Source organism: Malania oleifera, chromosome 5 (genome assembly GCF_029873635.1).
Source record: "Malania oleifera isolate guangnan ecotype guangnan chromosome 5, ASM2987363v1, whole genome shotgun sequence".
NCBI lineage: Eukaryota > Viridiplantae > Streptophyta > Magnoliopsida > Santalales > Ximeniaceae > Malania > Malania oleifera.
Genome location: NC_080421.1, coordinates 100,535,061 through 100,548,956, shown reverse-complemented (window position 1 = coordinate 100,548,956; position 13,896 = coordinate 100,535,061). Strand labels below are relative to the sequence as shown.

The 13,896-nt window shown below is 36.6% G+C and overlaps 1 protein-coding gene across 1 annotated transcript; it reads right to left on the bottom strand.

The window, feature by feature from the left end:
- Positions 1–2,346: 2,346 nt before the first annotated feature.
- Positions 2,347–13,656, bottom strand: LOC131155616 (E3 ubiquitin-protein ligase RFI2). Its single transcript, XM_058108864.1, has 6 exons — positions 13,251–13,656; positions 9,279–9,451; positions 6,501–6,559; positions 4,034–4,059; positions 3,564–3,921; positions 2,347–3,075 (listed from the first exon to the last, which is right to left on the bottom strand). Exons 1-6 carry the CDS (start codon positions 13,402–13,404, stop codon positions 2,628–2,630), a joined length of 1,218 nt encoding a protein of 405 aa, XP_057964847.1. The 5' UTR covers positions 13,405–13,656; the 3' UTR covers positions 2,347–2,627.
- Positions 13,657–13,896: the final 240 nt, after the last annotated feature.

Sequence of the window (13,896 nt, the reverse complement as noted above, 5' to 3'; positions counted from 1 at the left end):
TATCTGTTCTAGATGCACAAGTGAGATATTTTGGATTTGTCATAATCAAAACATGATAGGACTCATAAAGTCAACAATAGATGTTACCACCTCAAACAAATAACAAAAATTAGTATAATTTGTTAATTAAGATCACATCTTATTTATTAATAATTATCAACGACTTTTGTCCCTTTTGCAAACATTAGGTGGCTAATAGTGTTTTTTTAGTACATATTTAGCATATAATAAGGATTAGATTCAACTAGAACTACAACTTTTGTATATGTGTGTGTTACCTATATCTAAAATCATATCTAAAATTATTGTTAGACTTAGGGACATTCATTGAAGAGTGGGACAGGAGAAAGGATGGGATGTGGGCTACATTCAACACTTGGTTGAGTTTTGATTTACCTCTAAAAGAAATAAATTATTTTGTTCACTGTTGATATGTGTGTGTGTGAGAGAGAGATAAAGAGACAGAGCTAGAGAGAGAGAGAGAGAAAGAGAGTCTATATGTTGTGTATTCTACTGATTTTTAAGAGTTATTCTTTTAATAATTCTATTATTTGGATTAATCATATCATTTTTGTTTTATTTACGTTGTATACTTTGTTTTAATTTTTTTCGAAGCTAGCATCTTATAATTTGTTTTCTTGCAGGTATATGATTTGCAAGAGCATGGTACATGAATTAACAAAAAAAAAAAATGATCATTGATTTACCATGATTATAAACTAATAAAATAGATTAATTTGTCGAAATATTGTTATTATTAACCCTTATGTTTGTGACATTAAGGATTAATATTGATTGAGTTGTTATAAAGTATTTATAATTATTCATATCATGCTATATTGGATCAATATGTTTATAATAAATTAATATTTTTATCTTTATTATTTACTTTTAGTGATGAGTATTAATAACCTATTTATATGTTTATTTTAGCATATTTTAATAAAAAAATTTAATTTATCCCGCTTCTTAGCACAGGCCTTTTACTAATATATATTTGAAACTGACACTTTTTTGTATGAATAAATGTTCATTATTTGTTGCCCCCACGGGCATGGAACGGTGGAAAGGTATCAACACGTAAGAAGGAGCATCGGAGGTTCAATTCCAGGTAGATACACTCACGAAGCCAGCGGTACCTGTGGATGGTGAGAATTTACTCTATGAGCCAACGGGGACCGTGGATGAGCAGGGACCGTGGATGGTGAGAATTCTCTGTGAGCCAGTGGAGACCGTGGATGGTAATGGAGATGTGTCCCAGAGATCGAGTTGGCCGAACGTCCAACTGATACATGGAAACCATGTCTGCATTCCGAACTTTACCTGATCAATAAGACCTAGGAGGAGGACGCTAATCCGTAGGTTTAGTATCGCACCAAGGGGTCCGAAGAATTTGTTAGTAACTGAAGTTGCTTTGTAATCAAAAACAAAAAAATATTAATTATTTGTTTGAGTCTACACATTTAGGTTTTGATTTTTTGGCACTTTGTTGTTGGCGTAGTTGTTGGGTGTTAAATGTTAGGTCATTAATTTTTTATCTCCCTCATAAAATTTCAATGCAACCACAATCAAATTTACACGTTACTCTCTTGCAGATTTTACTCTTTAATTATTTTTGTCAGCTGGGATGTCCAAAGAACATGAGATCTTTTTCTTCTTTTTTAATTTTTTAACTGTTCTTGAGTCTTAGATACCCACTAGCCTGTACAATAACATGCAAAAAGCAAATCTTTCAGTCCATTTCTCTCGGTCTGCTCATTTCTCATACTAGAAATTGAAACTTTTAATATAAAAATCTCAAATTCTAATAATTAAAATACTTCCCTAGTTAGTGCTACGCATAATAATAATAATAATAATAATAATAATAATGCATATTCCAGACAGTGAAATTGGAATGCAATAAAAGTTTAAATGAAAAGCACATAAACGAAAAATGAAGTGACCAACTGGATCCAATTGCTATTCTATTCACAAACATGCAAGACATTTTCTTATGGCATTGATGCTAAGAATGTGTTTCGTTTGAATAGTTCATTGGGGCCAGTTCAAATTTTGGGAAAAGTGGAAGCAGCATGGAGCTACTGGGGACTTGGCATAGCATGTGATCAGTGTCACAAATAAAGAACGTTTGATTAACCCTCTCTTTCCCGCTTTTCCCTGTCATCGTTTTGTGAATGTAGGAAAGAAGCGCGACTCTTCAGTCTCCGATTCTTGAAGGATGCAGAAATGGCCACTGTATTTATGTTGGGAAGTCGTTTACATGGCTTGCCCCTTTAGGTCAAAGTTAATGGTGCAGAAATGATCATTTCAAATTCCAATTCCCAAATATTTTCTTGAAGCATGTTCAAGCTAAGATCATAATACCGTTTTATACCACCTACCAACAAAAATATTTCAGGAGAAACCAACGTTAATGCACAGCTGCACGACTAGTGCAAGATTGTTCTCACCTCCAGGAGCCAAATAGGATGGTTTGTCAAAATTTACAGAATGGAAAATTTTTTCAATTCCCATGTTCAATTTGTTCACAGAAAGTCAGTGCAGAGGAATCATACGAAATTTCCCGAGCAAGATGACTTGGCTTATAATCTGCAACCGACCTTTTAATGGGAACCCCCTGAACATCAACGCCTATGGCGAAAGCTGCTAGACCTGCTGCTGGAATCAGAACCATCAGTAGCCTGATGAAATGGCATCCAACCTGAATCTCTGTCGAGTGAGGTGACTGGAAAATGGGGCAAATGATCTCGCTCCCAAGCATGAAGATGATTCGGCAGTGGAGTTTCAGCTTCATGCAGGTTCCTGCCTGATGAACCAGAAGGAGGATATACGTAGAAGCCAACATTGTGTTCAGATTGTAAGGGTGCAGGCATTATGGGAGGCAAGCCCCTTGGGCCATTGAATCTCCTGACACCAGGAACCATGGGGGGGTGCATCACAGGAGGGTTGCCAGATTGCTGCTGATGATGGAAGGCATGAGGAACCTGGATCCTTTCGTGGGTCAAAGAGCCGCTAGCATGATGTGTTGGAATTGAGGAGACAAAAGGGCTTCCAGCTCTAGGACCAGACCTACTGGAGGTACATACATGCATGTTAGAAATGTCATGCTCAAAATCATATTAGTAACGTCATGCTCAAATAATGGCAATTGGCATTGCTCAATTATGAAACTAAATCGGATTCTTTTAGGTTCTAGAACAAATCGCATAACAATGTAACAAAACATTCTACCTTATTCTAATATTGGATCTCCACAGCTTGTAAATGCTTCAAGCTTCTCTAAACTATTAGACTGGGTTCTCTAAAAACTCGTTAAAATATTTTTTTTCACATCATGTCAGCATATACCATAACCAGTTTTGCATTTAGCGTGCCTAACTTGCATATATATGTTCCTCAACAAACCTCGAAATCACAAACATTTACTATACTGAACTTCAAATTTTGCACGTCTAACTTGCACATATGCTCAAGCTATTTCTCCATCCATATTGAAGCAATGCTGGCCCCACCCCCCCAAAAAAGAAGAAAAAAAAAAATTACAGATGTATTAAACTTACCCATGACCAAAGTGAAATGGATGAACAAAAGCTCCTGGTCTTGGCATAGCATCTGATTCAGCCCTTAGGCTCCCATGTAGAACTGAAGCCCCATCTGTACCGTTCATATGATTGCTGGTTGGTGAGAGGGGAGGAGAATGATGACCCCATGTTTGATATTGGATATCAATGGCACGAAAGGCATGGGGAGCAAAGATTTCACTGTGCACAGGCGGGCCATTCCGGTGATGACCGAAGTTGGAATCATCAAAATTTTCGCTGGCATTAATAGGTCCAAAATATGCAACATAAGAATGAGCCACAGATGAAGCAGCTGCATGTTCAGTAAATATGGGATGTTGTCCCTGAAGGTCACGGTCTGCAGGGTAAACAAAATCTGTTCTTCATTTGGTTGTTATGGGCCTTGTGGCATGAGCTAAATTCATATTAGCAATTAAATAGATTATTAAAAAATGCAAGAGCAAATTTACATGTTGTTGATGGAGATTCCACTTCCCTGAAAAATATTGAGCATCAACATGTCAGAGAGCACTACATGATAATACTATGGAAGGGACTGTTCAACTTGTTCCAGCAAAAGACAGATACTTTAAATTGGAAGTGAGCAAATATTTCCCTTTCTAGTTTCATGTTTCAAGTAACAATTTAAATGTAGGGCATTAGGCACACAGGAAAAGCAGCTACTAGATCAAAAAGGAAAATATTAATAGATTTATAAGAACCTTTAATCTTCATTACTAAACATTCAATAGAAGTTGCCATGTCAACATAATTAGTGGACATCCATACCACTAGGATGGGGGGCTTAGAAACCACTCTCCAGAAAGCTGGAATGCCTAGAAAATGTCTTGATCTATGGTTTGCATGCATGTGTTAACCTGATATCATTAATGCATGTCATAATGCAATAATATAGAAAGTATCATACCCAAATAGGCGGTAGGGACCTGCCCAGAGTGGGGTGGAGTTTAGAAAGAAAAGAACCTATGGTCAACATGGGGCATTAAAACATAAACTCAGATAAAGGCTCTGAAGCTGGGCAAACTTTGAAAAAAGAAGCTAGAAATAAACCTAACACGAACTGAATCAAATTTGGCTGAAAACTTTGGTTTCAAATTTGTTATTCTTAAATTTTTGAATCATAGTTCTGGAATAAATTGAACCATAACAATACAAAACACACTTGCAACAATATAAGTGGCTGGAAAATATTGTGTGGGAGTAAAGATTCCTCGGGGCCTGACTTCTCGAAAGATCTGCAGGGACTCACATATCCCAAACCAGAAAAAAGGGGAGAGGGCTTCCGACCTTCATCTCATCAAATAGGCAAAGGCATTCCCCAGTTCTTCTTGGGAGCCCAAATCTGTAGGCTTTAGTTTTTTTTTTTTTTTTGAATAATTAAAATTTAAGTTGAATTTAATTTAGTAGAGCATTCTCATGGGCACTCAGGTAGTAGTGTGGTACAAAATGCAAGGGTCAAAATAAAAGTAGTGATAATATTTTTTATTAAAAGTTCAGGTAAAATATTTAAAAAAGAGTAAAATATTTAAAAAAGAAAAGTGCCAACTTAAATTGACAATTTTAAAATCAAATGTTGGTTTATAATACATTCAACAGGTTGGTTTGGGACTGGTTTGCTGTTTTGCAAAGCCAAATCGGTTTTCTAGGAATCTGAACTAATTGTACCAAGTTACAGATCTACTCCAAATAATACATTCAACAGGTTTCATCAATCCCAACACAGAAACCACTCTCCAGAAAGCTGGAATGCCTAGAAAATGTCTTGATCTATGGTTTGCATGCATGTGTTAACCTGATATCATTAATGCATATCATAATGCAATAATATAGAAAGTATCATACCCAAATAGGCGGTAGGGACCTGCCCAGAGTGGGGGTGGAGTTTAGAAAGAAAAGAACCTATGGTCAACATGGGGCATTAAAACATAAACTCAGATAAAGGCTCTGAAGCTGGGCAAACTTTGAAAAAAGAAGCTAGAAATAAACCTAACACGAACTGAATCAAATTTGGCTGAAAACTTTGGTTTCAAATTTGTTATTCTTAAATTTTTGAATCATAGTTCTGGAATAAATTGAACCATAACAATACAAAACACACTTGCAACAATATAAGTGGCTGGAAAATATTGTGTGGGAGTAAAGATTCCTCGGGGCCTGACTTCTCGAAAGATCTGCAGGGACTCAAATATCCCAAACCAGAAAAAAGGGGAGAGGGCTTCCGACCTTCATCTCATCAAATAGGCAAAGGCATTCCCCAGTTCTTCTTGGGAGCCCAAATCTGTAGGCTTTAGATTTTTTTTTTTTTTTGAATAATTAAAATTTAAGTTGAATTTAATTTAGTAGAGCATTCTCATGGGCACTCAGGTAGTAGTGTGGTACAAAATGCAAGGGTCAAAATAAAAGTAGTGATAATATTTTTTATTAAAAGTTCAGGTAAAATATTTAAAAAAGAGTAAAATATTTAAAAAAGAAAAGTGCCAACTTAAATTGACAATTTTAAAATCAAATGTTGGTTTATAATACATTCAACAGGTTGGTTTGGGACTGGTTTGCTGTTTTGCAAAGCCAAATCGGTTTTCTAGGAATCTGAACTAATTGTACCAAGTTACAGATCTACTCCAAATAATACATTCAACAGGTTTCATCAATCCCAACACAGAAATTTGCTTAAAATATTAAGCAGCTTCCTTTCCTATGAGGAAACAATTACTAGATCATAAATCTACAAGAAACAAATACCAAGAAATATCTGTTTGACCAGATCTGAATTCATTGTAATGCTCTAGGATTTGCACAGGAAAAAGCAACATCATGTACAAAATACAATCTACTGAAAGGACTGATATAATCCCAGATAAAACAGAAGTTCTTGCAGAATTGTGTAAATATAATACAATATAGCAAAATTGTACTCACTCAAAAACTGAATGAACTCTTGTGAATCCACTGAATGGGCACCACTGAACTCTAAATGGCTGAAAAAGATATCAGAAACACAACCAAAATTACTAATTTTGTCCATGATACCAATCACAGATTTCATGAGCACCTTGACCTAGAGGTTTAAAGTCCAATAATTTTGTAATATGAAAATGAGAAAAAGCATTCAAGATTATAATGCGGCAGGTAGATGGAAGTTAATTCGTATTTTTATTTTTTCAAGTTAAAAAAAAAAAAAATGCAAGATGGGACCATAATCCAGAGAAAATGTGGATCAAAATAGGAAAAGCGAAGAAATATTAGCTCTTTGATTGTTACATGTAGATTGTAGACTTGGGGTTTCACAGCAATCTCAAAAGATAATCTCATATACTTGTTGTTTAGAACAAGGAGTGGCAACTTCAGGCTTGGTACCCCCAACTGCTTTGGCATAAAACCAGGTTCAGTTAGTTTACAGTCTCATAATATTTTACCGGGCCTGTCTAAAACAATCATACATTTTGTCCTCTACTAAATAAAGGTCTTCTCAACCCAAAAAGAAAATGACTATTCTGCAAAACTACTAACTGAATGCAGAATCATGCGAAATATCACAACGTAAAATCGTTTGCCAATTAGAACAGTTTGATTACCCATTATCTGAAAATATAAAGATGTTAAGATTGAGCCCAACAGTGCATAATAACCTATCCAACAACAATAAAAGAATCATGCGCCATGAGATGTCAAGCACCTATAAAGGCATAAGATCACTGAGGAAATTGGATGAGGGTAAGAAAGACTGTTACAGCTGGAGATGAGGAAAAAAGTGTGAAAAATTTTTGCAAGACAAGGGCGGAAGCAAAATTTCACATCAAGTGCCTGCTGCTCCAAGTGTTGGCTTTGGGTATCCCTCCTATGTGGATAAACCCATCCAACCCTATAGCCCATTTCTTTGGGCTCTTTATTGGGCTTTTTTAGAGGCCTTTTTTTCACCTCATTTAAGTAAAGAAAATTAGGGTTGGCAGTGTAAAATTTCATCAGAAAAGTAAGAGAAAGTGTGCGGTAGAAAGAGGGAGAAGAAGAAGAGAAAATCTGGGTTTTTGCTATAGTGGGAAGTTTTGATTGACCTGCGATTGGAGGGTCATCCGTGGTCCAATCGAACTGATTTTTCATTAGTAGATAGAGAACTCATAAACGCTGATTTTGAATGGTCGGATTGGTCGTCCAAGCATTGTAGTGTTAGATATCGGGTTTGAACAGTAACCACGTTTTTGTTGAAATTCTCAACTTTCCCTCTTTGATTTTTAAAATCTCTTATTGTTAACTAAAAATAGAGATATGTACTCATTGTGATAACTGAAAATTAAGATCTTGTACCCACACTTTTATCATAGTGACGTTTTTTAGTAGACTCTCAAATCCCCTTTGATTTGAATAGATTTTCCACGTAAAATTGAATGTCTCGTGTGATTGATATTTTTTATTATTTTTGGGCTGATTTTGTGCTGCTAAAAATATATATTTTTGTGATATTATCATATCATCAGAACTGATTTTGTTAATTGGGACAGAAAGAACTTCCGGTTGTGCTTCCGCAATTTTTCGGTAAGTCTCACGTCTCTTCCCAACACACTAGTATCAATTGTTGAGAATTCCACTTGTAAATATGTCCCACATTGAAAAAATTGAGTGGATGATGAGTGCTTATATACATGGTTGGGCCCAAGACCCAATAGACTTAAGCTTTTGGGTCAAGTTAGTGTTCACTCATGTGTATCAAGCCTACTCATGGACTCCTTCAGTGCTAACAAGTGGTATTACAACCGACGGTTCGTAACTCTGGGTGAGCGACATTATAGAAAAAGTCGAAGCGTGAAGCTAATTCCTAACGTTTTAACAGTTGGAGGACCAAGTGTGTGACCGAGGCCAATAAGGATCATCTAGGCTTGGAAGATGGATTCGAATAGGGTCAAAACATGGGAGGTAGGATTGGTACGGAGGCACGTGGAATGCAATCCGAGGCACGTAAGGATCGTTGGTAGCAACTATTGGAGAATTGGACTTACTCCCATAAGTGAGACGATTTCTATTCAAGGGGAAGCAGTTGGAACTCACAAGTGAGGGGCAGATTGTTGAGAATTCTACTTGTGAGTTTGTCCCACATTGAAAAAGTTAAGTGGATGATGGGTGCTTATATACATGGTTGGGCCCAAGACCCAATAAGCTTAAGCTTTTGGGTCAACTTGGTGCTCACTCATGTGTATCAAGCCTACTCATGGACTCCTCTAGTGCAAAGTTATACTCATGTCTAAGCCATCCTACCATGCCCAAAAAAATGCAACATGAAGAATAAACGCAAACACCAGAAGGCACCAAGCAACAAAAAACAAAAAAAGGTCTATGAAAGCTCTTCATTACCAATGTAGATTCTGCACATGTATAATGATGATACTAGACAATAGAGGCACTTATTGCTTAGGCTTTTGATCAGGTTATCCATGACTATGAATCTCGAAAATTTAGAAGCCGCAATTTTCTGTTTACTGCAGCCTGCAGATCATTTTTTGTCTCCTCCTTTATCAATATCAGGAGGCATGTATGGTATAGAAAAAATTCTGAGTTGTGAACCTTGTTAAGACATATATTTTTGGTGTTCAACTATTGCCCCATTCTTCTATCAATTTGATTAAGTCTGCTGAATGTGAATATGTGATGCCCAATGAAAAGACATATTTGATTGAAACTGGAAAAGTCATGTAAATTCTGCTTTACCATTTCTGAATAACTTAAATCATGAGAATCTTCATCCGGAATCCAGTCCTCCAGGCTAAATTCGGGAAATGTACGAGTAGAACCATTCGCATATAACCACTGTCCTTTCTCAACCATCCTGCAATTAGGACATTGCATCTCTCCCTTCATATTGAATGCTGAACCAATGCAATCTGTACACCACAGTTCACATAAAACAATAATAGGTACATGTAAAATGATTGCTCATCCTTGCCATGTTGGTAAAATGCAACTGCATTCATTTAAGTGAAGAATATCTAGAAATAATCAGCACAGTCAGCAGACCCTACACAGGTAGCACTTCCAAGTCACAACATATCAGGCCATCGGGTATCATTTTTGTTTTTCTTGCAGTAAGGTGAAGAAACAAATAATTCTTTGCATTGCTCATCCTTACCATGTTGGTAAAATGTAACTGCATTCATTTAAGTGAAGAATATCTAGAAATAGTCAGCACAGTCAGCAGACACTACACAGGTAGCACTTCAAAGACACTCACGACATATGGGGCCGTTGGGTATCATTTTTGTTTTTCTTGCAGTAAGGTGAAGAAACAAGTAATTTTTTGCATTGCTAGCTTTAAGCTTTTGCTGTAAGTTTTTCAACTGTTTTAATAGAAATTGGAGAGCAGATTTTATGATTTTCAGTTGTTTTGTCAACATATCGTCACTATAAAATATTCAAAATTCAATTTGTAAACAAATCATTCTATACACAATTTTTTATTAAAAAAAATAATTTGGCCATCTGAATTTAAAATATAATAAAAATAAGAATATCTATAAAATTTCTGAAATTCTTAAAAAAATAATACAAGTCATCAAAAAATATTTTTACCATTTTTCAATTGTTATACAATAGGATTGTTCTTGGGGTACCAAAAGCAAAAGTGTAAAATATAATAATTAAGTATAATAGTTAAAGTTCATTTTTACTTTTTATTATAATAACTTCTAGTTTGTATCTGCACTTTCATTATTCTTATCATATATTTTAATTGTTATTTGATTCAAGGATCCAAGCATGTTTTAAATTTTTTTAGTTTTAGAAATGTTAACTTGCTACTTTTCAGTTTCTTGTTTTGCTATTAGTTTTCATTTCTGTTTCCATTATAATGTTTGAGAGGGATACCAAGCAGACCCTAAAATTATTATAGCCAAATGTACAGTAGCATGCATGCTTGCCCATGGGATGCCTGTCCGAGTGCGTCATATGGTAACTCCAAACTCAGGTCGTACAATAATAGGACTTGCAGCATTTCATTTTCTAACATGCAACAATATGAAAGTGAAAAAACAAATGAAATTAATCATGGATGGGCCTTCCATCTTCACATAAAAACATCTTGTACGCTAAACACAGATTCAAGAATGGATTGATGGACATGCAATTCACAATTACACACTTCTACACATTAACTTCATTGCATTTTTCATTGAATCCCTCTCATATGATTTTTAGATTATTTTCCGAACTAAATACCTTGAGGCAACAATCACTTTTTCCTTACAAGATTGATCTCTATAAAAACTCATTATACAGAATAATTTGCATGCATGACAAAAGCACATGCCACATGAGACGATTTGCATGCTGATTAGAGATCCTTTCCAAAGAATGGTATTTCTCTACCATCTGCAAGGAGGATAGAACTTGGTTGGAGAAGCCTTTCTCTAGGGAAGAGGTTTGGGCAGCCCTTGATTGGATTCCTGACAAGGGCACACAGCTCCTGGCCTTCATTACTTTTCAAGCAATGTTGGGATATTTTAAAGAAGGATGTCGCAGCCATTTTCCAATAATTGCATGAGTAAGGGAACTTTAAGAAGTATGAATGCAATAATCATTGTGCTTACTCACAAGAAGGAAAGGGCAGCGACGTCAAAGACTTCAGACCATATTAGCTTGGTCAGAGGGGCGTACAAGCTGATCATTAAGGTGTTGGAATGCCAGAGAGCTTCTTCAAAGTTCTAGTCTTATGCAAGGAGATCCAATCTCACAGCATTTGTTTTCATTGGTTATGGAAGTCATGTCCATGATTTTAAGTAAGTTCATTCAAGAAGATTTTCATTTTTCAAAAGGTTTCAAAGTGGGGCAGGCTGATAGAACAAACTTGGAGGCGCCTTATCTTCTTTCTGCATATGACATTATCATTTTCTTCTTCTTCTTCCTTTTTTTTTTTTTTTGGAGGTTTGGAGGTACATCAAGGTTGTGAGTGAATGCTAGAAAAAGTGGGACTATTCTGATGGGGGATATTAGAAACTTGGAGAAGTTTCTTGTGAATCTCAGGTACAAGGTAGGCAAGTTACAATTTATCTAGGCTACCTCTTGTGCATCCTTCATATCCAAAGTTGTTTGGGTCTTTGGGATAATGTGGCTGATGATTCCAAAGATAGCATGCAGGGTGGACAAAAAAACAATATTTGACTGAGGGAAGTCTCACTCTTATCAAGACTCAAGAGAACTCTCTCAAGTCCTCCAACCAATTATATGTCAATATTTACCATACAAGTTTCAATGGCTAAAAGGTTGGAAAAACTTCAAAAGGGCTTCCTGTGGGATAGTGCAGATGAGAAAGTAACTGGACTACAGTCTGTTGTCCTCTGTTGAAAAATCTGCAGGTGTTCAATCGAGCCTCATTGGGTCAATGGATGTATAAGTTTTTTACAGAGGAAGATGAAAGTTATCAAGAGTAAATTGGAAAGATTTTGGGGGCTGGTTTACTAATGGAGTGAGAATCCCTCATGGAATGAGGCTTCAGAAAAGCCATTTGTTTTGCACGGAAGATTTTTCCAAGTTTTGTGATTTTTTTAAAAGGATTCTCGTTGGATTTTTCGAGCAAGGGTATTGCTCTAAAAGATGCCTGCTTCATTTTAACAAGAAATAGAGAAGAAAAATGGCAGATGTGCTTGTTCTGGGGAAAATGGGATGGTGTTGAACCCAGGATCAGAAGAAGTGTGCTGGAATAGGAGTTGAAGGATCTGTACTTTTACCTCTCCTCCAATGCACAGATTACCTATTTCTTCGCTGCCCTATGCCTGGAGAGCTTTGAAACATGATCTGGTAATGGTTTGATGTTGCTTGGGTGATGCTTTAATTATGTTTTACCTCGCCTCCAATGCAGGGAAGGTTTGAGGTAGGTATAGCTCTAGCAAAAAAAGTGTTAGACATTGCTCCCATGTTTGTCTTTTAGGTCCATTTGGTTGCAGAGAAGAAATAATAGTCTGTTTCGTCCCCTAAATTGAATAGAAATGAAAAGAAATGGGATTATTCTTGTAAATGAAAAATGAATTTTCTACTTGTTTTTTTTCACTCTGTTGTATTAAACCAAACAATGCATGGAGAAACTAGTTTCTCTTCTCCTCTGTTATTTCCTATAAGTTTTTTTTCCCTTCTTTCATTTCTCTCCAAGACTCCAATCAAATGGATTAAGAAAAAGTTGAAGTCAGGAAAGGGCCTTGTCTGTACAGAATGAGGAAATTACCTCATTAACACTCAGTTTTCTTGGAGTTGCGGATTGTTTTGAAACCAAACCTCTCGCCTACGCTTGAATTTTTTCCCTACCTTTGCAGCTTTGTAATCTATTTTTGCTTGTTCTGGGTTGGGGACCTAATACAATTACCTTAGCCTATCAAGAAAGCAAAAACACAGAAGCAAATGTGCAAACCCTTTAATTCTCTCTCTCTCTCTGATCAGTCCAAAGATTGGCCCTATTAGCAGCCTAGGCAATCGGTCAGGCATCATAACACATCATCTACTATTACAAGGCATCCACAAGTTTATTCTATATCTCTGTCATTTTTTATTTATTTTTGGATACTGAATCAAATTTATTCAACAAAACCACAACCAGAACAAAAAGCAAGCAACAGCAGAAGCAGAAGCAAGAACAAGAGCAAGAACAAAATGATAATAACAGAAAGAGGAGGGGGGAGGGTTGTAAATTGTAATTACCGAGATGGAATTGATGGCCACATCGGAGCTTAGCCCAGGATCTTTCGCCATTATCGAACACCAAATCAAGGCAAATCGAGCAGGTGACGGAAGAAACAGGCGCGTCGACGCTCGCATCGTCCATGGCACCATCATCGTCTCCGGACCCCACCATCACAAATCCCTCTGATTTCAGCCTCTGCTACACCACCGGCAACACAGGATCATACCCACCCCAACCAGCTCTCCGATAATCCACTCTCTCTCTGGTTCTCTCTGGCTTGCCCTCCGACCGGCGACCGGAGCTTTCGTGGAATTGTCCGAAATCCGAACACTAAATAACATGAGAGGGGACGCTGCTTGGGGGCCCCACCTAAATTTAATTGGTTCAGCTTCTTTGACTTCTCATCTCTCTCTCTACCCTTTTTTTTTAATGCTTTTAATTGGGAGCTGCGTTTTGGTTTGGACTTGGGAGACCCACTGTTTATTACTAACGACCTCGTTTTGTGAAAGTACGGGACGATGTAAAACGACGCCGTTTCTTCCCCCTTGCATAGTCCACCTTTGTTTGGTAACCTTTTACTCTTTTACAAAAACTATGGGCTTTAGTTCGTTTTAATCAAGGCCAAAATATATATATATATATATATATATATAGAGAGAGAGA